The 27740-nt window shown below is 37.8% G+C and overlaps 4 protein-coding genes, 1 long non-coding RNA gene, 1 other non-coding gene and 1 pseudogene across 7 annotated transcripts; 4 read left to right on the top strand and 3 right to left on the bottom strand.

Moving 5' to 3' along the window:
• Positions 1-524: 524 nt before the first annotated feature.
• Positions 525-9188, top strand: LOC106353067 (annotated as a pseudogene).
• Positions 9189-9704: 516 nt separating this feature from the next.
• Positions 9705-9777, top strand: TRNAR-CCU. Its single transcript has one exon. It is a non-coding gene; the product is annotated as a tRNA-Arg (tRNA).
• Positions 9778-9845: 68 nt separating this feature from the next.
• Positions 9846-12180, bottom strand: LOC106353066 (amino acid transporter ANT1). The gene is made up of 3 exons (XM_013792743.3): positions 11895-12180; positions 10685-11332; positions 9846-10433 (listed from the first exon to the last, which is right to left on the bottom strand). Exons 1-3 carry the CDS (start codon positions 12120-12122, stop codon positions 10029-10031), a joined length of 1281 nt encoding a protein of 426 aa, XP_013648197.2. The 5' UTR covers positions 12123-12180; the 3' UTR covers positions 9846-10028.
• A 1174-nt stretch (positions 12181-13354) lies between these two features.
• Positions 13355-18848, top strand: LOC106356778 (E3 ubiquitin-protein ligase PUB24-like). Its single transcript, XM_013796502.3, has 2 exons — positions 13355-16630; positions 17414-18848. The coding sequence occupies exons 1-2, from the start codon at positions 16291-16293 to the stop codon at positions 18475-18477; spliced, it is 1404 nt and encodes a 467-aa protein (XP_013651956.2). The 5' UTR covers positions 13355-16290; the 3' UTR covers positions 18478-18848.
• A 234-nt stretch (positions 18849-19082) lies between these two features.
• LOC106353063 (T-complex protein 1 subunit eta) lies at positions 19083-23393 on the bottom strand. The gene is made up of 14 exons (XM_013792739.3): positions 23137-23393; positions 22804-23064; positions 22280-22405; positions 22001-22204; positions 21335-21504; positions 21110-21245; positions 20721-20837; positions 20492-20611; positions 20306-20404; positions 20135-20224; positions 19808-19895; positions 19621-19709; positions 19440-19514; positions 19083-19348 (listed from the first exon to the last, which is right to left on the bottom strand). The coding sequence occupies exons 1-14, from the start codon at positions 23149-23151 to the stop codon at positions 19256-19258; spliced, it is 1683 nt and encodes a 560-aa protein (XP_013648193.2). The 5' UTR covers positions 23152-23393; the 3' UTR covers positions 19083-19255.
• Positions 23394-25546: 2153 nt separating this feature from the next.
• LOC125606997 lies at positions 25547-26118 on the bottom strand. The gene is made up of 2 exons (XR_007338239.1): positions 25878-26118; positions 25547-25812 (listed from the first exon to the last, which is right to left on the bottom strand). It is a non-coding gene; the product is annotated as an uncharacterized LOC125606997 (long non-coding RNA).
• Positions 25688-27687, top strand: LOC106353064 (syntaxin-121). 2 transcript variants are annotated; one of them, XM_013792741.3, is made up of 3 exons: positions 25688-25914; positions 26022-26551; positions 27096-27687. In XM_013792741.3, exons 2-3 carry the CDS (start codon positions 26083-26085, stop codon positions 27548-27550), a joined length of 924 nt encoding a protein of 307 aa, XP_013648195.2. In that variant the 5' UTR covers positions 25688-25914; positions 26022-26082; the 3' UTR covers positions 27551-27687. The 2 variants fall into 2 exon arrangements, with proteins under 2 accessions (XP_013648195.2, XP_013648194.2); XM_013792740.3 differs by having other exon boundaries at positions 25826-26551.
• The last annotated feature ends 53 nt before the right edge of the window (positions 27688-27740 follow it).

Here is a 27740-nt window from a genome sequence, read left to right as displayed (position 1 = left end):
TCGAGTTTCATGATATATAATTAGGTATTAAGTGGTCAATTTAATGTTATTTTTTAATAATTTTAATAAAGTTAGTCAAATTAAAAAAAGACTGGTGAACAGTATGCTATTCAAAGTTATTATTTAATCAATGCTTCAGAATTAATATACCGGAGATTTTTTGTAAACAAGTACAAAACTTATAAATGAAGGTGGATGGTGTTTTACATTACTGATTATTTTTAGTAGATTATTCATGATTTAGATGACAGAAATCTATAGAAAATCTCAAGTATTAAATTTTATGCGTGTTTCCTGATATATATGAAAGATTTATTTCTATTCACCTTATTCTCCCCCATAATGATAATCAATACAAAGATCTCCCACACCGTCACGGTCATAGTGAAAGTCAAGCCACGTGGAGACTTCCAATTGGGTCTCAGCATATTAAACACCTGTCGTTTTCTCATTAGCCTGTCACGTTTCAGTTTTTCACTGAAGAACCCCTCGGGAGAACCTATAAAATCCCAAACCGACGAGGATTTTACCATACAAACCCTCAACTTCGCGAAAATATCGTAATCATCCCTTCATAAAGCGAGAAAGGATCGATTGATCTACTCTGCAAGTTTTCTAATTTTCTTCCCTCACTTCCTTCTTCTCCTCCTCTGTTTGCCGCTCTCTCTTTTCGCTCTTCGACATGACTATGATAACCCCGCCGCCGCTCGATGTAATCTCCGATTAACCTTATACTTCGTTTGTATCAATTTTTAATCGTCGGTTTCTTCGTTGATTTCACCTGAGCCTGCTTGTATTTCGCTGATCCGTTAGGGGGTTTTGTTTTGCTTTGTTAAGTGTAGAATGTCGAGTAGATACTGTTGATTTCGTGTATTGAGTGATTGCGGTTTCTGTTTCGACGTTCCGATCACGGAGCTGTGAAATTAGGGTTTCTATTAGTCAGAACTCTGATTTTTTTTTGTTTGTTCTTTGTTTACAGCAGCAAGAGGACGTGGAGATGCTGGTTCCGCATTCTGATGTAGTCGAGGGACCTCAGCCCATGGAAGGTTCGATTCGCTTATTGTATTCTCGTCTTGTTTTTGTTTTCGCTATGATTGAATGGTGGAGATGCTATAGCACTTGTGGATAGTGTCACTGTTTGCTAGTTTTTTTTTTTCTAATTATGGTTTGTTGATGTATTTGTAGTTTCTCAACCTGAGGCTGCTGCTGCTGTGGAGAATCCGCCAGTGGAGGAACCTCCCTCTGTGAAGTTCACCTGGCTTATCCCTGGTTTCACTAGGCTGAACACTAGGAAGCATTACTCTGAAGTTTTTGTTGCTGGAGGTTATAAATGGTAGTGGCATATACACCCTTTTCCTGGTGTGTATATATTATTTTGTTGACATCGAGTGAGATGATTTTTTTTTTTTTTTAAATCGTGCAGGAGAGTATTGATTTTTCCGAAAGGAAACAATGTGGACCATTTGGCCATGTACTTGGATGTCGCTGACGCTGCGAGTTTGCCATACGGGTGGTGTAGGTTTTCACATTTCGGCCTGACTGTAGTGAATCAAATCAACAACAGATATTCCGTGAGAAAAGGTATATTTTTCCTGTACACACTCTGAATGCATGCCTATAAGTAGTGGCAATATTTTTATTTCTCGAAGTTTGGGTTTGTAAAAGAGTTTATGAACCTTGTGACTGAGTCGAGCGACTGCTTTCTTAAGCATTGACCATGCTTTACTTGTTTACTGAAGTGAGCATGATTAATGTGGATCGTGTACTTTTTGAACTTTATCAACAGCCAGTGACGCTGCTATTTTTTTCCCCGGGTTGGCCTGCTGTTTTAATAAGTAGATGCAGTCTTCATGGTAATTCTTCTTTTTGTATGGCTGCAGAGACCCAACATCAATTCAATTCAAGAGAAAGCGATTGGGGGTTTACATCATTCATGCCTCTCGGCGAGCTCTACGATCCCACTCGTGGATATTTGGTTAATGATACTGTTCTGATTGAAGCTGAAGTTTCTGTGCGGAAGGTTCTTGATTACTGGGCATATGACTCAAAAAAAGAGACGGGTTTTGTTGGACTTAAGAACCAAGGTGCTACCTGTTACATGAATTCTCTCCTGGAGACCTTGTACCACATACCTTACTTCAGAAAGGTGGGACACATGTCTTGTTTTGTTCTTTTCAATTTGCTAAATCAGGATTTCACCAAATACGAGATAATACATCTCAATACTGCTCTGTTCCTGTAGGCTGTTTACCACATGCCAACAACTGAGAATGATGCACCTACAGCGAGCATCCCATTGGCGCTTCAGAGTTCAGAGTTTGTTTTACAAACTTCAGTATAATGACACCAGTGTAGCGACAAAGGAGCTGACAAAGTCGTTTGGCTGGGATACATATGATTCGTTCATGCAACATGATGTTCAAGAACTCAACCGAGTTCTCTGTGAAAAGCTCGAGGACAAAATGAAGGTATGCCCTTTTATGCGTGGCTTTTTTTCCATTCTCACTTATTGATCTGTGTTCAATTTTTTTTTTGCTCTTTTAAGGGAACTGTTGTGGAGGGAACAATACAGAAGTTATTTGAGGGTCACCAAATGAATTACATTGAATGCATTAATGTAGATTACAAATCCACTCGGAAAGAATCATTCTATGGTATGTTGTTTTGAACATCAACCTATGTCATGGCGTCTGGCTTTTTATTTTATCAGAAGCTAATATGCTTTATCGAGATAACTTTACATCCTTGTAATTGTATGTTGGCAGACCTCCAGCTTGACGTTAAAGGCTGCAAAGATGTATATGCTTCTTTTGACAAGTATGTTGAAGTTGAACGCCTTGAAGGAGACAACAAATACCATGCAGAAGGACATGATTTGCAGGTCGGCTGTCTTGTTTCTTTTCATGTTTATGTTGTCAAGCTGTGTTCTTTCGTTCCTTTTCATAATTTGGTACTGAAAAATGTTTAGGAATTGTCAAATTCATTATTTGGGAATTGTCAAATTCATTATTTGGGTACCCTTCTTTTCTTTCTAGCTGAAAAGCTATAATGTTTTATTTGAATAATTTTATGTTTTCAGGATGCAAAAAAAGGTGTGCTGTTTATGGACTTTCCACCCGTACTTCAACTTCAGCTCAAGAGGTTTGAATATGATTTTATGCGAGACATAATGGTGAAGGTTAGTATTTGAAGTTCCTCTTAGCCAACAAAGTCAGCACTACGTGCTGACTGCGCTGACTTAATTTTAGGTTTGCACTAATATCTGTCTGAGTCTGACGTACCATTATTTTATAGATAAATGATCGATATGAGTTTCCTCTTCAACTGGATCTCGACAGAGAGAATGGAAAATATTTATCCCCTGATGCTGACAAGAGTGTCCGTAACCTCTATACACTCCACAGGTATATATTTCCGTTGTATCTTTCCTTTTGTAAATTGTTACAGTAGATTCAAGCAGGACTATTCATAATTGTAGTAGGATGTTCTCTTCAAGTATCAAGTTCTTTTGATTCTCTGCTGGGTACCTCCTCAGGGAATCGGGTTACTGTAGCGTAGATTCCCTTAGTATATGGACAGTTAATTTTCCTTAATGAAAGTGAAAGACATCATGAATTATGTTTTAGTAATTTTTTTTGTGTTGCCTGATGTGCTTGCTTAAACTGTTTGCTGATTTCTATGCAGTGTCTTAGTTCATAGTGGTGGAGTTAATGGAGGGCACTATTATGCTTATATCAGACCAACACTCTCAGACCAGTGGTATGTATCCTTCTATATTCTCCACCTCCCCGTCTCTTACTCCTTTTATGATATATTAAGTTTTGTATATTGTACCCCTTGAAGTAGTTCTATTGAAAACTAGTTTGTTCATCTAGGCTAGCATGGTTGAAGTTACGTATCGTGTGATACTTGATATTTTATTGGATTTCTTTTGAATCTTTTACCCTCATCACTAAACTGGTATGTAGTGTGATATTGGTTTCATACTTGAGATTCACTATATTATTGAAATAAATAATTGGTGTTCTTTTTTTTTTGCGGTTTCTGGTATGTGTTGAGATGGCACTATTTAACATATTTTATCCGTCCTAAACTTCTATTTCTTTCAGGTATAAATTTGATGATGAACGGGTGACAAAGGAAGATGTGAATAGGGTACTGGAAGAGCAATATGGTGGCGAAGAAGAGGTAGAGTTGTCGTTCTAGGTTTTATATGTTTGCCTTACAAGTCATATTTTTCTCACTTCATGCACTCTCAAATTTGGCGTCTCTGCAGTTACCACAGAATAATCCTGGTTTCAACAATCCACCTTTTAAATTCACAAAGTACTCGAACGCATACATGCTTGTTTATATCCGGGAAAGCGACAAGGATAAAATAATATGCAACGTTGATGAAAAAGACGTTGCAGAACATTTACGGGTAAGAAATTCAGTTACACGCTTTTTCCTGTGTTTATCTGTCTTGTTTTGCCTAAATGAATTGAGTTTAACATGTTCTGACAGGTGAGGCTGAAAAAAGAACAAGAAGAGAAAGAAGATAAAAGAAAATACAAGGCTGAAGCTCACCTTTTCACGACAGTCAAGGTTTTCTGCTTTTCTTAAACTGGGTCTCAAAATTTGTTCTTATCTGATCTAGTTCTTGTATAGATTGATACTGATGTTACTAATGCAATTTATACTTTTATGAAGGTCGCAAGAGATGAAGACATCACAGAGCAAATTGGAAAGAATATGTACTTTGATCTTGTTGATCATGAAAAAGTCAAGAGTTTTCGAATCGAGAAACAGACCCCCTTTCTGCTTTTTAAGGTAGATTCCTCTATCTTCCTAATATTCAGCAGGAAATTAGTTTTGTGAGGAAATTTCTTTCTGGTAAAATAAATCTATCTTGGAACAGATGAATATGTTCATGATTTGATGAGAAAAATTATGCTCTTCGGAGTCTGGTTTGTATAAGTTTTCTTATAAGATACTGTCTTTAACTGGAACTTTCCAGTTGTTGCTAGTTATCTTGGTTCTTGTATACTTCTAGTTGCTAGTTATCTAGGTTCTTGTATACTTCTAGCTATAACAATCTGTAAAATTTATCCTCATGTAGGAAGAGGTGGCCAAAGAATTTGGTGTCCCTGTTGAGCTGCAGCGGTTCTGGATTTGGGCAAAGCGGCAAAACCATACTTATCGTCCCAACCGCCCCTTGTTATCCCATGAAGAATTACAGATGGTAGTTATCCATCTTTATATAAATAATTCTTTTCATGCATATAGGTTGTCTCTTTCATTTGTGATTATTTATCTACTAGACATTTTTGATATACACCACCTTAAAACCATCACAGATTTATCTCTGTATAATTATCTGCGTTAAGACATATTTCTAGTTGGGATTATACTTGTACTAGGTGTGGGGCATTTTTGGGTCTCATCATAAACCCCTTCCCACTAACTGTATATCTGTTTAAGCCAGTTTGTTACTTTATAATAGTGTCTTTGTTTTAAAATATATAATTCTGAATATCTTATTGTAGGTTGGACATATAAGAGAGGCATCAAACAAGGCAAACAATGCTGAGCTAAAGCTGTTTCTGGAAATTGTGCGTGGACCGGTAATACTTCCTTGTTGCCTTGTTTAATTGTTGAGTCCAATTTCTTGAATGAAATTCTGAAACCAATTTGTCAACGAAATAAGCAAATAATTTTGCTAATTATTGAAATATATAGGATGAGCGTCCTATTCCTCTCCCAGCCAAGTCATTTGAAGATATTCTTCTTTTCTTTAAGCTCTATGACCCTGAGAATGGAATACTAAGGTAATTCTAGCATCCACCCATTTCTACTTTGACATCTGTTCAAATAAAGGTGGTATACTGCTGCTAAAATCTTTACTCTTAAAGTACTGTCTCTATCTTTCATTTTCCTCTTGAATGAAAAATCGGTCACCCTTACTCCTTTCTTCTTTTAAATGTTTTATATTCACTGGAATTTGTATCTTTCATTATTGTTACAAAATTTGTCGATATGGTGCAGATATGTTGGTAGGCTCATGGTGAAAAACTCCAGTAAGCCCATGGATATAATAGGGGAACTGATTCAAATGGCCGGCTTTGCTCCTGATGAGGAAATAGAACTTTTTGAGGTGAGGGCTGGTGCCTTTTAACTCTACCTTTTCACATAGTTATGGCATTAAACGTTCCATTGAATTACTTTTCGTGCCCATTTCAGGAAATAAAGTTTCAACCTTGTGTAATGTGCGAACATCTGGATAAGAATATGTCTTTTAAACTATCTCAAGTAATGTTTCTCTCATTGTATTAACTGCAATTATTCATGGTTTGGGTGTCTCTTCTTCTGAAATGGGCTTCTTGCGTTCAGATTGAAGATGGTGATATCATTTGCTATCAGAAAGCTATTTCTATCCAGGAGAATGAATGTCCATACCCGGATGTGCCATCGTTTTTGGAGTATGTACAGAATCGAGAGGTATAATCAAGTTGCGGAATAAGCATTTATTAATTTATCATGGCAAGTTAAAGTGAAAAGTATCATACAAAGTACTATTATTTCTGGTGAACAGTTGAAAAATTTCAACTTTCAAGTATTACCCTGTCTAAGGTGTTGATCATCCATGTCTTAATGTGGTTTGTTAATCCGCGCAGGTGGTGCGTTTTCGTACTCTGGAAAAACCAAACGATGATGAGTTTACTATGGAGTTGTAAGTACCTCTACGGACAACATTAAATCCTGTATCTAGTTTTGGAATTCATAATGCTTCTACTTTCAGGTCAAAGTTGCACTCATATGACGATGTTGTGGATCGATTGGCTGAGAAGATTGGCCTTGATGATTCATCGAAAATTAGGCTTACTCCTCACAATTGCTACTCCCAGCAACCCAAGCCTCAGCCTATTAAATACCGTGGAGTTGACCATCTATCAGACATGTTAGCTCACTATAATCAGGTGATTGACGTAGGTTTTGAGTGAAGCTTATATATTTTAATTTCTATGCCAATGCAGATTTGCTTATATAAGTGCTTTCCGTTTTTTCAGACGTCTGACATTTTGTATTACGAAGTTTTGGACATTCCTCTACCAGAATTGCAAGGTCTTAAGATTCTAAATGTAGCTTTTCATCATGCTTCAAAGGACGAAGTACGTGTTGAACTTAGATTTGTGCAACTTAGCTATCTTCAATTCTTGTAATTATCTTTCAAGCCTTATAGCTGTTAAATTTTGCAGGTGATAATTCACACTATCAGACTGCCTAAGCAGAGTACTGTGGGAGATGTTATTAACGAGCTTAAAACAAAGGTGGTTCTATCTACTTTTTTTTTTTGAGAAAAGGTTCTATCTACTTGCAATCTTGTTGTTATAATGCTGCATGCATATCTACGTAGCAGCCACATTAAAGTCTTTTTCTCTTCCTGACGGTTAATGTTTTTTGGGTTTAAATAAAATATGTACTTGTGCTTCAGGTGGAGCTTTCACATCAAGATGCAGAATTGAGGTTGCTTGAGGTGTTTTCCCACAAAATCTACAAGGTAACAAGCTTAATTCTTGTCTTTGACATTGCTATTATCTTTTTTACCATTTTAATATGATGGCTTGTAGACTGTACCAAATTTTGATCCAATCTGCTTGGGTACGTTTGCAGATCTTTGTATCTACCGAAAGAATTGAGAATATCAATGACAGTTACTGGACTTTACTAGCAGATGAGGTAAATTACCAGGCCTCGCCTTCTTTGTCTCTAGTTCTGTCATTGTCCCGATGTATTTTCCTTGTGGCTTTTTGTTTTTTATTTATTTATCCCCCTTGTTTCTATGTCGATGTTGATTCTTGTTTCTATAAACGTTTTGCCTATATTCTTTCTATAAGGTCAGATTTGACAAAATTACAATGATGTGATCTTGCTATGGTTGAAGTATATTTGTAAATTGAAGGAGGCCATTTCATTGCTGTTGGCGATGTAGTTTGAGCGTTTCCAGAGATGTAGATCACATGGTTTGCTTTAGAGGAGCGCACACCCCATTGTACCTAGTTGTGTAGGCTAATTGAATGCTTGAGAGGAGTAGTTGTGTTTGAGCTATATACTAAATAAGATAGTTGCAGTTCTGAACGCTGGTTAATGATTTCAAAGATGCTAACTTTCTTCTTTTCCTATCTTGTGAAATCTCAGATACCTGAGGAAGAGAAGAATATTGGTCCCAATGCTCGGTTAATCCATGTGTACCATTTTACTAAAGAGTCTGGACCAAATCAGGTGGTAGCCCCTAAGAAGCTTAAGTTTCTTATAAAAAAAAGTTACTTGAGGTGTCCATTAACTTTTTTTGACCATTGTTTCTTTTGCAGCAAGTTCATAATTTCGGGGACCCCTTCGTTTTGGTGATCCACGAAGGTGAAACTTTAGAAGAAATCAAGACCCGTATCCAAAAGAAACTTCATGTACCTGATGAGGACTTTGCCAAGGTATGCACGTCTTTGTCTGATTTGATAATAGCTACTGGAAACTTCATAAGGTTGTTGTTATTAACGTTTTTTCTCTCTGATGTAATCCAGTGGAAGTTTGCTTCTGTTTCAACGGGACGTCCGGACTACTTGCAGGACACAGATGTTGTTTACAATCGCTTTCATCAGGTAAAGAAGCGACTTCTTATCCTTTAAATCTCTCAAAAGAAAAAAAATCCGAGATTTAACCCTCTTTTTTTTTCGAAAACTGAAATGGTTTGGAAAACAGAGAAAGGATGTATATGGTGCGTGGGAGCAGTATCTTGGGTTGGAGCACGTTGATAACGCTCCTAAAAGGGCTTATCAGGTAAGAAGCTATCTCTGTCTATATCTCTCTCTAAGCACTTTCTCATTCTATAAACTCTGCTAATAATATGTTTGAACGCTCTTGTTGTAGAACCGGCACGCATATGAGAAGCCGGTGAAAATATACAATTAGGAGAGGAGCAAGAGAGGAGACGTGGTGGCCATCCATGGAGGAATATTTTAAAGGGTGGTTTTGGTGTGAGGATTTTAGGATGTAGACTCAATTTAGTTTTTCATGATAACCACAAATGAAACATATCTGCCAGGAGAATGGTTTTATTTAGGCCCTGACAGTAGTAACTGTGGTCTATTTTGGCTTCCAAACACTACTACTCTTTTTGGTGTTAATATGCTATTGTCTGAGACTTTTTTTTACCGACCCTCGTTCTTCTCTGCAAACATTCTCATTTTTATGACAGAAGAAGCCCCTTTCTTTGATTTGGGAGGGCGTTGGCTTTTTTTTGTTCTCAAAATAGGATCTGTATTTTCAGGAACAGCTTTTTCTATGATTCAAAATATTTTATTCTGTATGATTTTCATGTTGATTTTTGCTGTTATTACTTCCTCTTGTGCCTCTTTATTAAATACGGGATTCTAATACGTTCCAGACCTTTTTGAGGAAGAGTAAACACAACAATTAAAAGCTCGTATTAGAATCATGTTTTTATATCATCTTTCTGTATACACTAAATAGTACGGTGGTACCTAGAATCATGCACATGCCATATAAAGTTCTAGTGTTGAAAGTGTTTCGTTCGTTTAAGACGCGAAGGTTAGTATTAAGTGCGGTGAGGAGAAACACAGAAAACCATAAACGCAAGTGAACAAGGTGGAAGATTAAAGGGGAAGTCGAGATAAAATAATAAACTTCTAGTCACTGTATAATCAGTTGCGCCTGTAGCTCAGTGGATAGAGCGTCTGTTTCCTAAGCAGAAGGCCGTAGGTTCGACCCCTACCTGGCGCGTTATCTTTTTCCACTCTTTGTGTTTCTTTTTAGATTTTTCATACTACCTTTTAACATCTTTTCCACAATAAAACAGAACCAAACATGCCTTTGCGAAAGATTTAAAAGCTGTCATTATCATACAACAATTTGGATATTCCCAACCCACTATCTTCCGATATCAAATTCATGTAAAACTGCTATACATGGTTCATGGTCTGAGCCTCTGACCAACTTTCTGTTGCCGTGTTTGTTTTACTCAGACTCCCTTGTTACACTCCAACGATTGTGTTGTATGTTCCATAAACAGCAAAGAGCAGCCCACAAATCACGATGAACACATCAACAGATTTGCTCCATAGACTTAGCGATGGACCGAGCAGCGTGAGGTGATAAGAAGCCGGCAACACGAATGATATGAGTGCACACAGAGTACTTCCAACCAGAGATGCAAATGTACCAAACCCCGGGACTAATGACGCTATTGCAGCCAGTCCAACCACCAAAAGCGTCCTCGTGGTGAAGATCACATATTTAGAAACCGAACTTGTTTCGTTGCTGTAGTTATGATTATGCTTTTGAAGCCAATCTACCCTTTTCAGTTTCTGCTCTATGATCTCGTTAAGCGGATGTACCATGATCGGGAACGTAAACGTCAATCCCACACATAAACCAATCTGTTCAAACCAAAGTATACAAGCAAAAAAAAAGAAACACCAACATTAAAAGAGAGTGTTATGCATATGAATCTAAAATCATAATTATAAAATCAGACCTGGCCATGGGGATAGCTAAATAAAACATTAATTTTAGACCTTTAAAATTTTAAGAGTTAATATACATATAGACTTTTAAACTTTTACAAAATTTTAAATTTCAAAATTTCAGGACCCGCTCTGGATGAAATAAGTTTATATAAGTTTATTACCTGCACGGCAATGGCAGACCAATTCTTTGGGAGGTTAAGTGTGATAATATCCTTTGTTTCATCTCCATAAGCCATATAACCACAGAACCCAAACAACACATAAACAAACGTAATCCCAGCAAGCACCTTAGCCAACAGCTTAGGGAAAGCCTCTCTATCCTTCATAGAATTCTCAAGAGCCAACGTCATCGCAAACCCCTCGAAACAAAACACAGCAACACCTCCAGCAAACGGCAAACCTCCAATGGTAGACGAAACAGCCGTTCTATCACCAAACGAGAAGTCTCCTTCGATCACCATCTCCACGTTTTCTTTCACGACGAAACACATGGCTATGATGTTGCATATATCGGCAAAAATGCTGAAAGGCGAGAGGGCCGATAGAGAAGTGATCCATGACAACGCAACTTCGATTGGAACTAGGATCAAGATGAATGAGACCATGCTTAAACCGTATGATGTGAAGATGGAAGACATGTTCCGGCCTATGAAGACTAGATAGGCTACTGATCCACCGCACTGAGCGGTGAATATGAGGAACTCGGTTAGGTAACGACCTTTTGTTCCCATGCATTTGTATCCTAAGTCACCGTACGTTTTGGATTCTTCTTGTCCTTCTTCCGATTCTAGCTTGTCTCTGCATTGAATCTGCAAAAAAAAAAATATCAAAAACAATTCGGAGTGTATAAACATTGAGATTCCTAGAGATTAACGAACACTTTGACAATTGCACATAGAAGTCAATCTTCTCGGAATTGTTAGATAATTGCTAGTACCATAGAGACTAGGCATGGACATTTACAACTAAGCTCCAAACCGAATCTAAACCGAAAAACCTGGATCTGTATCTGGATCTATCCAAATCCAATCTATCTGAACTCGAACAAATATCCAGAAAAAAATAATTTGAATATCTGAATTAATATCCTAAATAAATATTCAAAACCTAAACAAATAACACAAATACTCAATTTCATTTTTTGTTTTGATATGTTATTGAAAAACCTTCAAGATTGAAGTATTATTAATCAAATCCAAATTGAATTCGGTATAAAATCTACCTGAATTCAAAATATTATTAACCAACATATATAAAACCCGAATAAAATCTAGGAAACTGATCCGAATAGGTATCCGAATGCCCAGAAACCAAATCCAGTTTCATTTTCAAGTCAGGAGATTAAAAGAGAGGGGAAAGAAAGCAACTAACGAGAAGGAGCATGCAGTAATAGGTAGCGAATCCAACGATAATGACACCAAGTGATCCAGCAAACCATCCTGCGATGCGGAACGCGTAAGGGAGTCCAAGGACGCCTGTACCGACGATGGAGACGATAATGTTCCCTAGCGTCTGAATAGCAGATGTTCTATCTCCCGTCGCTGCAGACGGTGGAGGTTTTATTAGAGGGAGAGATGCATCATCACCGTTCGCAGCCATCGCGACGAGATTCGCTCGCTCCTCTCTGGAAAATAATGGAGACGTAACGAAATCCTCCGCCGCAATTCTTTTATAACGCGCCAAAGATTCCTTCCTATGACGTGGCACGTCGAACGTAACCTTACATGTGGCGAGTGAGAGGCACGCGATCCGTGGATAGATAGATCTGTCTGTGAAACATGTGAAAGCCTATGTAATTGTTCGTGTAAGAGGTATCTTCTATTTTTACTGACTAATCTTTGTCGTTTAATGTAATATTAATGAGGAACGGTTGGGTCCACTGTTACTTATTAAGTTATCATGTTTGCAACAACTCTCCTCAAATAATACTCCAGTGTACTGTTTTAGTCGTGTACTTTACAAATATTTACAAATAGACATATAAATATACTTGTATACACAAAAGTACACTATCTTGTAGATCACATATTAATTAATTAGAATATGCTACAAGATCTTGAGATTCACTGTGTCACGTTAGTTAGTTAGCACATGTCACGCTAACTTTACAGATAGACATAGGTATGGTACGATTTAGTTACGTCACGGTTTATCAAATAGTGACAAATCGTCATTTCATGCTTGCACTATTACGCGTTACGATACAAAACTGAGATGTTGACATCGTTGCATTCACCATATTTTCCACGTTACTCTAGAGTCTAGACTATTCCATCTATTTTCAACAATCTTGATTTGATTCATTAACAACACTTGGGAGCATCAAAAGAACTTATAGGCCTGATGTTTTTGTGAATCCTCGAGGTCTAAGGAAGTGGCAAATGTCTTATATGCAGGATTGACTCTGGTCTTATAGTGACTGAACAGACGCTCGAGGCCGAAAATTCCGAAGGCAATATATCTTGGTGATCCTGACAAAACGAAACTCTATATATGAGGCTTCAAGCAGTAGAAGCTGACAAGGAATCAATGAAACGCAGGCTTCTTTCAATGAGAACCGAGAAGGCACAAATGATTGTACCGCCCCGACCGTCTATGGCTAATGGGTCACCACGTCCGCTCTCTCGGTATGTAGGTCTCATTCCGTCTAACGAGCAGTGCGTTAATTTTTCTAAGGTCCGGAAGTCTTGTTTACTAATCATGCAATTACCATCCGATCTTTTCCCGTGCTTTGGCTTCGGTATCGCGAATCACTTCCTGATAGGTCACCCATACTTTCACTACTCTATCTCAAGCACGCTTAACCCTAGAGTTCTAAACGCATGTGTGACGGAAAATGTAAGTCAACTTTGGTGACATAGGTAGCCAAATCAATTCTCTTAAGCCTTTCCACATATACCGGAAATCAGAATGTTATAATTCACCCTACTCACAGAGCGCAGCGCTTCCGTTGCGCACCACGACAAGTCTCAAGACGCCTTTCAGATCAGAACCGACATGGCTAACCAGATTTGATACTACTTGTAACGTCCATGCCATCCACGGCTAATAGGCGACCCACGCCCGTTCTCTCAGCCCGTGGGCCTCATTCCATCTAACGAGCGATGCATTAATTTTCTTAAAGTCCGAAAGTCTTGTTTACTAACCATGCAATCACCATCCGACTTATTTCCGTGCTTTGGCCTCACTCGCACGGTATCACGAATCACTTTCCGATAGATCACCCATCCTTTCAATACTTCAGTCCAGTCACGCTTAACCCTGGAGTTCTAAACGAATGGGTGATGGAAAAGATAAATCAACTTTGGTGACATAAATAACCAAAACAATTCTCTTAAACCTTTTCATATATACCAACAAATCGGGATGTTACAATTGATATTTTTGAAAGAAATTGCTCAACATTTTTCAAAAGAAGTTTTCCCTCATTGGAGGTTGCCTCTACGGAAAGCATCCACTACTGGGCCATTGACTTTCACGTCACGCCAGTCTTTAAGGTGAATCTTTATCCCAATTCTTGGGTTTTCATCTATTCTTTATTAAGACAAAACATAGTGATAGGAACAATCTTCATTTAAAGGTGTGTCTCACTCTCTAACTTGTTCTTTTGATTATTATTCCTATGCAGTGCATCATATCTTTTGTTTCATTGAAAATTAAGGCTCGTCGAAGCAAGGAAGTATGTTGTAAACAAACTTTGTTTAGTTTCTGTGCTACATAAAAATTTGTTTGAGAAAATACTTGAAAACATTTAATCATAAAAATACTTGATACAAAGACGAAGTTGATCTCTTACACTAGAATCTCCTCTTAGATTATTCCAAACACAGAGACATTGTTTTGTTTTGATAGTTAGAAGTTACTGTTGGTATCTAAGGAGGTGATTAGATTCGTCTATGTTCGAATGAAAATGTGTAGGTGCATGTATGGGATGTCAGCAAACAACATGAGCCTACAAATGCTTCTAGAAAAGGTCTCTCGATCACGGCAATGGAGATGTCTCAGGAGCACGCAAGTGTGAAACATATCCAATACATTCATGCAAACAAAATAATTCTCCTGACTCTAGAATTCCAAGCATATGTACATCAAATACAAATGGATTAGATTTCGAAAATTGTTACTGAGAGGTCTGTATTAAGAATGGGGGTTGAAATGGAATAATGGTTCATTAGTGTGTGTTAGATCTCTCGCTAGACTTACCATACCACTCAATGTTTAAATCAACATATTGCATATTACAAAAAAAAAAAACTCTAAGTACGTGTTTACCATCTAAATTCTACGGAGTATATTCAATTTAATTAGAATTTAAAATCTTCTTTTCAGGGAGTTTTTAATTGATTTTAGGTGAACAGTGAACTCAGAATTCACACTGATTTTTGTTAAAGTTTTATCTAAAAATATGAAATTTAGATTTGTATTTTTAACTAAAAAACTCTATCAAAGCACTCAAAATTAATTAAAATAATTTTAGAATGCAGGTCCTAAAATATTTTCAATAACATTGAATTTCAAAATACTTAATCAAACAAAATAACACTGAATTTAAAAAAAAAAACTATATTTGAATAACACTGAATTTTTCATTTCAATACAAACTATTTCATTCAATTTAATACACCCATACATTAGAATTTGACTAGTTCAAACGACTGATCTTAAAATTATTACAAGGGTTGTCCTAACATTCGATTCTCAATCGTCAGGCGCATACAGCCACAAGTGGTCGGAGTTGGACCAAAAACCCCACGTGAATGGTGGAATAAATACCTATCTATGTGGTCCAATAAAGACTATCGAGTCTCGTTATCTGTCGTATAGTTAAAAACAAAGTGACTCAATTGCATGCACTTTCAGAATGTTCTACATGTACCTTATACAAGTCAGTCATATATGATGCGTACATGTACCAGACAACCGATAATAGTCACGAGTGTTCGTGAGGCGTGAGCCACGGTTCGACACCAACGCAAATTCTTGATGTTGACGTTTTCTTGTAACTTGTGAAAGAAGATACAATGTATATAATATTGCAGCCTTTTTTACGTTTTCCACGACGAACGTAAAATCTAAAACTTCTTGTTCTATGATATTTGCAATCGTCATGCTCAGTTTTTTTTAACAGAATATAGAATATGAAGAATTTAAGGAATGGACTTCTACGTTTTAGAAAAGTCAACTCTGTTATTTTGTTGCTATATATTTAAATTGTTGACGTTAAAGTTAAACAAACATAAAATTTCTGTGAGTTTTAATAGATTTTTTTAAAAATATTAAATATATAACTATAACTTGATAAATGATAATAGCTTTAGAAACCCAAAACACTTTCTATTTTTTCGATTCAAGCACTTTCTAATCTTTTCGGTTTTCTTTTAACTTGCCTAGGTTCAGCTCAATCACACGTTTCGTCTAGCGAGCGAGTTTCCGAACAATCATAGTAGGTTAGTGTATTTGCAAAACATGTTACATATTGCAGCAATAAAATAATGGCAATAGCCTAAACACATATATAAAACTAGGAAAGAGCATATAGAAAAGATGTAACTAATTCAAACTATAACATCCATGATTGCATTGAAAACTAATGCACGTGTATGTTTGATAGTGAATATTCTTGTTTGTGGAATTCAAAGTTCGACAAAGTCTGTCCTCAAGTAAACGCAGCCGCCACCTCTTACCTTCCACCACCACCACTTGTGATACATCATTATGGATATTTATATACACACAATGTAATACAAAACCATACGTTAATTTTTAAATGGATCATGAAGATGAGGAGATAGAGATCCCTAATTACTTCATCTGCCCAATTTCACTAGACATTATGAAAGATCCAGTCATAGCCGTTTCTGGCATCACTTACGACCGTGAAAGCATAGATAAATGGCTTGAGAAGGTCTCTTCTTGTCCCGTGACGAAGCAGCCTCTTTCTTCTGACTCCGACCTTACGCCTAACCATACGCTTCGCCGTCTTATCCAACATTGGTGCGTGGAGAATGCGACGCTTGGTGTTGTTAGAATCCCTACGCCTAGAATTCCTCCGGGGAAGCCTAACGTAGTCGAGGAGATCAAAAATCTCAAAAAGTTTGGAGACGAAGGTATTATTGTGTATTATGTTTTAGGATAACTCGGTTTGGTCCGGTTATTTCAGTATTCAGCTAGATGTGGCAACATTTTAGTTTGATTTTCCTTTCAGTTAAAAAATCATATTTCAACAAAGAATTAAATGCTTTTTAGGCCTCAACATTTGTATCTCAACCCGATAGAACTGAATTCAACTTGTAAAAATCCTAACCAAAGCCTAACCGATTTGTAAAAACATGATCTAGTTATATTATATAGTGTGTATTTAGTATATCAGTTATTAATTTATTTTTCTAACGAACACCAACGGATACCCAAAAAATCTAAAAACCTAAAAAGTATCCAAAACAAATCTGTACAAAATATGAATTATTATCCAAAAAGAGTATTCAAAACCTAAATAAGTATTCAAAACCTTAATTTTATGTTTGTTTTTGGTATTTGAACATATATTATTCAAAGTTCTATGTTGTCTATTATTATTTTATTTTTTTGGGATAGTTAATAAGTATTTTAAGTAAAAATCTTCGAACCACCGCGAAACGTAAAAGATTCAAACAATTAAAAAAATATTATACTTGAACATATATCCTAACCCGTTCCAAAATTTAGAAAACTCGAATGGGCTTATACCCTCACACTAAAAATTTGAATATCCAAATGAGTACTCGAATTCCATGTCTAGTTTCTTTAAAGAAATAGGTTCGGCTGGACCAAATTTAAGTTAGATTCGGTTTTGTTTAGGTTTCCTAACCCAGTGTTTAAGACAAAAATATGTTTCTGTTTAAATTGAACAGCATTAGCAAGAGAAGATACGTTGAGGAAGCTAGAAGTTTTGGCTATGGAGGGAGAGACAAATAGGAGACTGATGCATGAAGGAGGCGTACATAGGTTATTGATCTTGTTCGTAGTCAAGTGTACCCGTAAAGAAGAAGAAGAAGAGGCACAACGTCGTATCAAAGTGCAGCTAGATGAGTCTTTACGTCTTCTTCACATGATCGGTGTTCCATTAAACGACGCAAGAACAATCTTGATGGAAAACGATCAGATCTTGGAATCATTGAGTTTGGTTCTAAACCAACAAAACTTCCTCAACAAAGCTTACACAATCGTGCTTTTGAGGAATCTAACTGAAAACACTTCCTCTCATATCGTGGAGAGATTGAATCCCGAGATTTTAAAAGGGATCATAGGTTTCCTCAAGGAAGTAGTAAGTAGTTTCAACCGAACTAGCCCTAACGTGAGTGACACGGCGCAGTCATCAAACCCTAGAGTGAGAAACAAGGTACATTCAAAACTTGATTATAACTTGGTTATTAAACAAGCTGTGACCGCCGCGCTGATGATTCTTCTAGAGACCTCTTCGTGGAGCCGCAACAAACACATCCTTATTGAACTCGGTGCTGTTTCCCAACTCATCGAACTCGAGATAAGCTCAACTGGCGAGAAGAGAGCCACGGAGCTTGTGTTAGGAGTCTTGTCTCGTCTATGTTGTTGTACAAACGGTAGAGCCGAGATTCTTGCTCATGGAGGTGGACTCGCTATAATGACAAAACGGTTGTTGGGAGTTTCGATTGCAGCTGACGATAGAGCTCTCTTTATCCTAAGCACGGTGTCTAAATTGTCTCCGGAGAAGGCCGTGGTGGAAGAGATGGTTTGCGTTGGGACGGTGGAGAAGCTTTGTACCGTTCTGAGAGTGGACTGTGGTTTGAGTTTGAAAGAGAAAGCTAAAGAGATACTTAGTGATCATTTTGATGAGTTGAAGAAGTTTCCATGCATTGACGTAAGATTACTAACTAAGTTTTTAAGCTCTTCACACGAAGATCTACTCGCCGAGTTTTACTCAAAACTTAATGTTTAGCTTTTTCTCCTTTGTGTACTAAATTAGAACAGGGGTACTAATCAATCTGCTGAACCAACGAAAGTACTGATTCAATGGCAACTTTTGCTATCACCAAAATGATGATGTATAGTTTGGGCATGCGGATTCAGTTAGTACGGTTTATTCAGTTAATCTTAATCTTGCCTAATTAATCCAAAACAAAGTTCGGTTCGCTATTTTATTAATTCAGTTTTTGAAATTTCCAGTAGACTTAACCGAAGGTTTTGATTTCATTACAAATCGAGATAAGTGCAGTTAATTACTATAAGCTCAGTTGAAAATTTAATTAGTTTGATTCAGATTTTTGATTAGAGTGGGTAATGGTTTGGTTACAAATTTTTTTTGAAAAAATAAAAAACTGTAACCAATTACTGAACTAAGCCGAACCGATAACCATCCCTCTTATCTATCAAATCAAGCCGGACTCTCATCAGAAATCGAATCAAAAACCGAAAAAAATTTCTCCAGTTCAGTTGGTTCGGAAAAAAACTACAGGCCAATATGTAGTTGAGAGATACATCGCCAGCTACTACAGTTTGATTCATCTCCGTCTTGATCCAATAAAGCAAAAGTAGTTTCTCAAGTGTAACAAAAACCCACACTGAAATTTCAATTTCAAAAATTGTATGGACATAAGTCAAATAAACACAAACACGAGACACTAGCTCCTTTTGATTTCAAGACAAAATTCAACAAAACTAAAATTCAGAGAAGAAGCTTGCAAGTTTTGCCATAAGACTAAAAAAAATAACAAAACTTATCGCCTCCTCATACCACGGCCACGACCTCCACCTCCACCGCGTCCTCTTCCCATAGCACCTGCGGCAGCGTCTCCCTGTGCGCTCTCAGACTGCATTTTTTATATTTGATACAATTATCATTACAATACATACTCACAATATCAAAACATACAACAGAGAATGAGATAAAATATTAATTACTTTAGGGTTCTTCACAGTTTCGTCCACGCTAAGAATAAGGCAAGCTGCTTCAGTCGCAGCGTTTATGGCATTAATCTGCCACAGCAAAGGGAAACAACCGATCATCAATAAACCTTTCTATAAAAGATAGTCATACAAAATAGAATATTAGCAGGTAGACGTTTATAGAATTTTGCAATACCTTAACAACTGCTGGTTCCCAGACAAAGTTAGCATAGGAATCAGCGATTCCACCAGTGTTAATGTCCACTCCATAAGAAGCTCCTTCACCTATTATAACATAAACATGGTAGCATCATCACATGAAACTGCGCTTCCTATCAAAAGACTAATACATCAAGCTTGTGACCGTGAAAGAAAAGGCTTACCGCTTTGCATGGCGTGTTTTTGTCTTAACTTATTCAGGACATCCGTTGCATCAAATCCAGCATTGTCACACAATTGCCGTGGAATAACCTGTAGCACACACCACAAATCATAGTGAATTTAAAACCAACAAATTTCAAGTCCGGGTCAAATATTAATTCGGAGTTTCGGACCCTCCTTACCAGATTTCTATTGTACACAATAACAAGTAAACAGAAAACATCTCTACTCTATCAATGCCTTATAATACAGAACACAGCTACGAAGTTATGGGATTTTCAGAAATGAGAGGAATAAAAGCAAAACATCTAAGTCAACTAGAAGTGTACCTCCAAGGCCTTTGCATACGAGTTGATGAAAAGCTGTGATTTCCCAGCAATTGTTCTTGAATGCTGCCTCAGGTACTTGCTTACCTCCATCTACAGCAAGGAGCATTGTCAATGTTATTAACTTATGTGTAACCATTTGAAAACAAACCATGGTGGATGAAGGGCACTTACATCTATCGCTCCACCTCCAGGAACAACAGTTGAGTTCTTCACGGCTCTTCTCACTATCATAATCGCATCATGTAAACTACGCTCAGCTTCTTCGATGAACTGCCATTAACGTTTCAAAGGAATCATATTAATACGGTTTTTTTTCTATTTCCTTAAGCCTTCCAATGTTTAAATTTTGAAGTATACCTGATCAGCTCCACCACGGAGGACAATAGTAGCTGTACGTCCTGAAGGACAACCACTGAATATGTTAAACCTCTCCCCACCAACTTGTTTTTCCTCAAATATCTCACAAGTTCCGAGAACCTGCACAAAATTAAAACCAATCTCTAATTCAAAGGAACATAATCAACAAGTCGCTCAAAACTTGTAAGCATATCTAGATAGCAAGCAAAGAAGTCCATTTCTCACTAACCTCGGGTATTATATTGTTAACACTTGTCTGAACTGTTCCTCCAGCCGCAGCAGCCACGCGGTTAAGATCTTCTTCTGCTACACGGCCAGCGCAGAAAATATCACGATCGGCAAAATACTGCAAAAAACGCCAACTGTCTTCTGTTAAACGAGTAAAAAACGGTAAAACTCTTGATTAGCACGAAAATTAAACAATAAGATGCAACGTATCGTTCTGAACAGTATTGACTGACAAGAGTAACGAATATGTTAGGTTTCTGACGAAATAAAACATCTTCATACACTAGAACGTAGTACCTATAACCAACCAATGTAATAATGCCTCAAAGATTCTCTATAGAAATAAAGAAAGACATCAATAGTCAATCGAGAAATTAGGAATCGACAAACCTGAGTAGCTAGATCACCAATAGCCAATCGAGAAAGAACAACTTTAGCTCCACTTTCGACACATTTGTCTAGCTTGTCATAAATGATATTCCATTCTGCATCAACTATTGACTGGTACTGTGACGGATCTGACAGTCTGTGAACATATGACAAGACTCAAGTCAAATAAGGAATAAAAATGCTTAACTGAAGAGAACATTTAACAAAAGGAGACAGAATTCCAACCTAATCTCAGCGTTTTCCTTCTCAGATTTCAACTCCAATTCGATGTTAAGCAAGAGGATTTTGGGATTAAGAAACTTCTTTGGCTGTTGTTCAAAACCCGCATATGAGAATGTCTTTTTGAAAGCCACACCATCTACTAGAAAAGAGTCCCGCATGTTACCACCAGGAACCTGCAGAGCATAACATAAAATAGCTTAGAAGCAACACTAACCAAGCACAAATGGAAGTTTCATTTACACGACCTGGATTTTAAAAACTCCCAATCTAAGACAATCTACCATAGATGTCAAATTGCCAATCATTTGTACCATGTAGCACTATGCCCGTTAAATCTAACTGGAACTTGAAAATGAATTCAGTAAATTGATGCGGAGTGAAGCAGATTTACAATAATGGTACATGTCTACGACTAGAAAACTGCGTGAAACAATGGAAGTGCTATCCTATTGGACTGTGAAGAAGCGAAGTGGAAATCCATTAATAGCCAGAGTTTAAATGGCACGATAGAGTCAGACAGAACACAGCGCAAGTTTGGACATAGATGCATAGTCGATTAAAAAATCAAGTAACATGAACGTAACAGCCAATGCGAAGCAATTAACAAAAGAAAATAGAATACTAATATTTTGAAAGAAACAAAATGATTTAGATTGAGAAAGTATTTACCTTTTTGATTCCGATCAAATTTAGCCTGTCGTCATCCCCAATGGCCATAACAGCATCAACAACCATAGTAGCAAAGAACTCTTTTTCTCCACCAATAAGCTTAGAGGAAAGAGTGGTAGCAGCACATTTAGCCAACATACCTTTCTTCTCCTCAACACTTTTACCCTCGATGCTAACAGCAAGTTCTTTAACTTTCTCAATTGCCTATGCAGTTATACATTGGTGATTAGAGTAATCAAAAAGAGCTGCAAAGGTAGTAACGAGAAGAAAAATACAAACCAAAGTGCTTGCAGTGCGATAACTCCTAATCAGATTCTGGGAGTGAACACCGTCCTCAACAAACGGCTTAGCCTCCTTCAAAAACTCAGCAGCAAGAAGAACAACCGTAGTTGTCCCATCACCAACCTAAATAACAGCATAAACAGGAGAATATTCAGAGCTCATGAACACAATCACGCATACTAGAACATCTCCAACCCTACTCCATATTTTACTCCAATGAACAAAAAATAAAAGCATTACTCTATTTATGGAATAATTCAATTTTTACTCCATTTTGGAGTATATAACTGTCTTTTAGTATTGGTTTAGTATGGTTTAAGTATTGGTAATTGCATTGAGTGAACCAGTAACAAACCAGTGACATTTTCAGATAAGATCAATATAGAAAGTTAGTTACATCATCTTCTTCGCTTAGCTCAAGCTTCACTCACAACGGATTATAAGATCTTCACTAACACTCAAGGATCCAAAGATCCAGCTCAATAGTAACAAAATCACTATTCAATTTTGCGAAATCGCACCTCGGAATCTTGCGATTTGGCGATATCTACGAGGATCTTAGCGGCGGGATGGACAATGTCGAGGAGCTTCATGATGGTAGCGCCGTCGTTGGAGATGGTGACGGATCCCTTATCGTCGTGGATGAGCTTGTCCATCCCTCGTGGACCCAGAGTGGTTCGAAGCACATCGCCGACGGCAGTGACGGCGTTGATGTTGCTCAGTAGCTGCGCTTTCCCCTGGGAAGTGTCTGTGCCTTCCTTGAGCAGTATGATTTGCGGTTGCTGCAGAGAGAGAGTGTAGATTCGCGTTAGTTAGAGTTTAAACAGATATGAGAGAGTGTAGGTATGACTTACCATCATCGACGCCATCGTAGATGCGTGAAATAGCTTACGGAGAAATGGGAGGGAATGGAGTGTGGGAGAGAGTGATTTAGGGTTTTTTAATTTAGGTCTTGTTTTTCATATACGAGTGACGAGGATGAGCAGTGATTTCAGATCTAGTCCGGCCGGTCGAACCGATAAATCTGGAACCGAGCGGAGAGTTTGATATGGATCCATTTCACTTTTGCTCCGGTACCCCTGGCCATTTTAACCAGACCCCAAAAACTGGAACTGGAACTGATCCGAAAATACAGATTAAAGTCCAGATCTAGACTAAAATACCTATTGGATATAAGGCCCTGTTCGTTTGTACATCTGGAAAATGCCATCTAGATGTATCATCCAGATGCTCCATCTGGGTGTTGTTCGTTTCTTCATTTCGTTCATGCATCCAGATGAATCATCTGAATGCAACTATGTTCGTTTGCTTTTTTTAACTTCCATCTGCATCCAGGTGGACTTGTTAATAAAATGACTAAAATATAACTTTTTACGTTTCAACGGAAAAATAGCATTTTTACGGTTTTGGCCGAAAATATTTTTGCGGTTTTTGAGGAAATATGTGTGTTTTCGCGAAAAAGTGCATTTTTATGGTTTTGGCGGAAAAATATGTTTTATGGGTTTGGCAGAAAAATACGTTTTTGCGGTTTGGACGGAAAAAGTGTGTTTTGAAGTTTTGGCGCAAAAAGTGTTTTTGACGGGAAAAGTTTTTTTTCACGATTTTGGCGGGAAAAGTTATTTTTGCGGTTTTGGCGGGAAAATATATTTTTCCGGTTTTGGCGGGAAAATACATTTTTCCGGTTTTGGCGGGAAAATACATTTTTCCGGTTTTGGCGGGAAAATGCACTTTTCCGGTTTTGGCGGAAAAATACATTTTCCGGTTTTGGCGGGAAAATATGTTTTTCCGGTTTTGGCGGGAAAATAAGTTTTTTTTTTGGGTTTGGCGGGAAAATACATTTTTCCGATTTTGGTGGGAAAATGTGTTTTCCGGTTTTGGTGGAAAAATTCAGTTTTCTGGTTTTGGCAGAAAAATTCCGTTTTCCAGTTTTGGCGGGAAAATTCTATTTTTCGGTTTTGGCGGGAAAATTGTGTTTTTTTGGTTTTGGCGAGAAAATTGTGTTTTTTGGTTTTGGCGGGAAATTTGTGTTTTTCGGTTCTGGCGGGAAAATTGTGTTTTTCAATTTTGGCGGAAAAATGTGTTTTTCCGGTTTTGGTGGGAAAATTCTGTTTTCTGGTTTTGGTGGGAAAATTCCATTTTTCAGTTTTGGCAGGAAAATTCCATTTTTCGGTTTTGGCGAGAAAATTGTGTTTTTCGGTTTTGGCGAAAAATGCGTTTTTTTTTTGTTTTGGCGAGAAAATGCGTTGTTTCCGGTTTTGGTAGGAATATGCGTTTTTTGGGTTTTGGTCGAAAAATGTGGTTTTACTGGTTTAGCCAAAAAAATGTGTTTTAATGAAACATGTGTGTTTTATGTTTTTTGCGGAAAAATGCATCTTGCGGTTTTGGCGGAAAAGTGTGTTTTTCCGTTTTTGCGAGAAAATGTATTTTTTGGTTATAGTGGAAAAAAGTATATGCAAAAAAATTGAATTTACGGTTTGAAAATAATATTTTGATTTTAAAAAGTCATTTTTGTCATTTGTCATTTTGGACTGAACTAAATGCATCTGCATCCAGATGCACCATCAAGACTCACCTTCATTTAGGTGAGAATTTGAGATGAGTTTTTAAAAATTCAGCTGGGTGATCCATCTGGATGTAGCATTATAATGCACTAAACGAACATCAATTTGCATCTTCACCCAGATGGATCACCTGGGTGAGCAAACGAACAGGGCCTAACTATTTTGAAGCCGTGGATCTCGAGATCCGATCGAATATCCGAAATACCCAAACATTTCTAGTATATGTTGGGTATACATGGGTGTTTGGATATTTTTTTGGTATTACAAATATTTTATTTCAAGTTTGGGTTCGGGTTTTCGGATATAATCTCGTATTTCGAATAAAATTTTATATTTTCATAAATATAATTTGGATATTTTTAGATCTTCGGATCAGACTTTGAATAAAAATTTGGATGTTTTTCGGGTTTTCGAATACTTTTTTGGGTCTTTAGATATTGTTAAGATTTTTGGATATTTGAGATACTAAATATCCGAGTCAATCTAAATCTAAAATATACTAAAAAATTACGAATATTCTGTGGGGGTATATGAATTATAGATCCGTATCGATACAAATTCGGAATAATTTTTAACTATCTAATCGGATTTAAATGTCTAAGATCCAAACCCAATAAGAACTAATCTAAATCCGATAAGAACCGAGGATCCGAATGTCCAGACATAGCTCCAGCGTATGTGACCTGGTCAAAACTCACTTCAAAATTCAAATTGTTTTTTAAAAAAAACCCTCGAAATTTAAATTTTTAATGGGTGAAAGACATAAATGAACCCAGGCCTGTTTAAATGTAGGCTTAAATTTGGGCCCAACAATGACAATTAATTTCTCCGCTCTGGTTTTTTATGCTTACCATATTTGAACGCTACACGTTTTCACTATCAGCTTTCCTTCTCCGCCATCACTACGAAGCTTCCAAGTCAATCACCAAGTCCTCCTTCTTGACTTTCTCTCTCCTCTCCTCTTTTGACCTTTCTCCAAAAACATATTATAAGAAAATAATTAAATTTTGGACTTTTCCTCTCTCTCTCTCTACCTTCTTCCGTCGTCCACCAAACCGTGTGGTTGAATCAGTACGACTTTCTCCCTTCCTTATTAAGTCTCTTAATCGAATACGATCTGAATCCCTCTCGACTTTTAAGTTTGATTTTTGATTCTCGATGAACGATCTGTTTTCCAGCTCATTCTCCCGCTTCCGCAGCAGCAGCGGAGACAACGGCGGCGGCGGCGGAGGAGTCCAGATGACGCATCCGGCGGGAGTTAACCTCGACAAGTTCTTCGAAGACGTCGAATCCGTCAAAGAAGAGCTGAAGGAGCTAGATCGGCTCAACGACACGCTCCGATCCTCTCACGAGCACAGCAAGACGCTTCACAATGCCGAAGCCGTCAAGGATCTCCGTTCCAAGATGGACGCTGACGTCGGAGTGGCTCTGAAGAAAGCGAAGATGATCAAGGTGAAACTCGAGGCGCTCGATCGCTCCAACGCCGCTAATCGGAGCCTTCCCGGATGTGGACCTGGATCCTCGTCGGATCGTACACGGACGTCTGTTCTCAATGGTTTGAGGAAGAAGCTGAAGGATTCGATGGATAGTTTCAACCGCTTGAGGGAGCTGATCTCGTCTGAGTATAGGGATACTGTGCAGAGGAGGTACTTCACTGTCACCGGAGAGAATCCGGATGAGAGGACTTTGGATCGGTTGATCTCTACAGGTTAGTTGAATTCTCGGAGTTTGGATGCTTAGATAGTCTGTTCGGTTCCTTCGGGTAGTTCGGTTCGGTTAATTTGGTTATTCGGTTAGTTCAATTCGCTGAAAGCTGTGGCGGATTGAACCGAAGTTTTTTTTGGTTTGGTATTTGTGTAGCTCCTTTGTTGAATTTCTGCCGAATTTAACCAAAGTTTCCGGTTTCAATTAGATTTTGGTTTAAATTAATTTAAAAATTGGATAATTTTGGTTATTTCGGTTTGATAGGTGGAAATTTTGATTAGTTTGATTTAGAATTTGGTTAAAATCGGTATGATTTGGTTTTTTTTTCTTTGAAAAACCGAACTGATTGTCAACCTACCGACAACTGATTTTTTTTTTCAATTGTGGAATTAAACTGAACTCAAACCGAACCTGAACTGATTTGGTTCGGTTATGTTCGAATCCGCATGCCATGCTTAGACCTGGATTTGAAAAGAAGCGTGGGATCAGAAACTAGACATGCTTTTAGGTGAGTGGTGTGTAACGTTGGGAAACTGTTTTTATTGCAGGAGAAAGTGAGAGATTCTTGCAGAAAGCAATACAAGAACAAGGAAGAGGACGTGTCTTAGACACCATCAACGAGATCCAAGAGAGGCATGACGCTGTTAAAGACATTGAGAAAAATCTCAGGGAGCTTCACCAAGTGTTTCTCGACATGGCGGTGCTGGTCGAGCACCAGGGAGCTCAGCTCGACGACATCGAGAGCCACGTGGGCAGAGCTAGCTCCTTTATCCGAGGTGGAACTGAGCAGCTGCAGACCGCTCGGGTTTACCAGAAGAACACCCGTAAATGGACATGTATCGCTATTCTCATTCTCATCATTATCATAGTTGTTGTGGTTCTTGCTGTCGTTAAACCATGGAACAACGGAGGTGGTGGCGGCGGTGGTGGTGGAGGTCAGCCAACTTCAGGTCAAGGGTCACCACCAAATCCTCCTCAGGCAAGGCGTCTTCTATTGCGTTGAAGTGAGTTTCGTAATTTGCAAATCTATTCTTTCTTTGAAACCTTTTTAATCAAACCAGTAGAATATTTCCTTTGTATCTATCTATGATGCTATGTTGCTATTATTTGGTGCACTTTATATGATTTTGTGTTTTTCTTGTTGTGTTTGGCGGAGGTATATGAGAGCATTTGAACCAAACGCACTTGATAGC

Source organism: Brassica napus, chromosome A3 (genome assembly GCF_020379485.1).
Source record: "Brassica napus cultivar Da-Ae chromosome A3, Da-Ae, whole genome shotgun sequence".
NCBI lineage: Eukaryota > Viridiplantae > Streptophyta > Magnoliopsida > Brassicales > Brassicaceae > Brassica > Brassica napus.
Note: the sequence above shows the minus strand (reverse complement) of the source record. Positions and strands in the feature narration are given on the sequence as shown.

Excerpts from the sequence above, each read along its gene's own strand:
- LOC106353064 (XM_013792740.3), top strand. The coding sequence starts at position 26,002 with ATGAACGATCTGTTTTCCAGCTCATTCTCCCGCTTCCGCAGCAGCAGC. Across the intron at positions 26,552-27,095 it reads GGATCGGTTGATCTCTACAG|GAGAAAGTGAGAGATTCTTG; the intron begins GTTAGTTGAATT and ends TTTTTATTGCAG.
- LOC106353063 (XM_013792739.3), bottom strand. Across the intron at positions 22,205-22,279 it reads ATCGCACTGCAAGCACTTTG|GCAATTGAGAAAGTTAAAGA; the intron begins GTTTGTATTTTT and ends ATAACTGCATAG. Across the intron at positions 20,838-21,109 it reads TTGGTGATCTAGCTACTCAG|TATTTTGCCGATCGTGATAT; the intron begins GTTTGTCGATTC and ends CGTTTTTTGCAG.
- LOC106356778 (XM_013796502.3), top strand. The coding sequence starts at position 16,291 with ATGGATCATGAAGATGAGGAGATAGAGATCCCTAATTACTTCATCTGC. Across the intron at positions 16,631-17,413 it reads CAAAAAGTTTGGAGACGAAG|CATTAGCAAGAGAAGATACG; the intron begins GTATTATTGTGT and ends TAAATTGAACAG.
- LOC106353066 (XM_013792743.3), bottom strand. The coding sequence starts at position 12,122 with ATGGCTGCGAACGGTGATGATGCATCTCTCCCTCTAATAAAACCTCCA. Across the intron at positions 11,333-11,894 it reads ATTACTGCATGCTCCTTCTC|ATTCAATGCAGAGACAAGCT; the intron begins GTTAGTTGCTTT and ends TTTTTTTTGCAG. Across the intron at positions 10,434-10,684 it reads GGTCTGCCATTGCCGTGCAG|ATTGGTTTATGTGTGGGATT; the intron begins GTAATAAACTTA and ends TGGTTTGAACAG.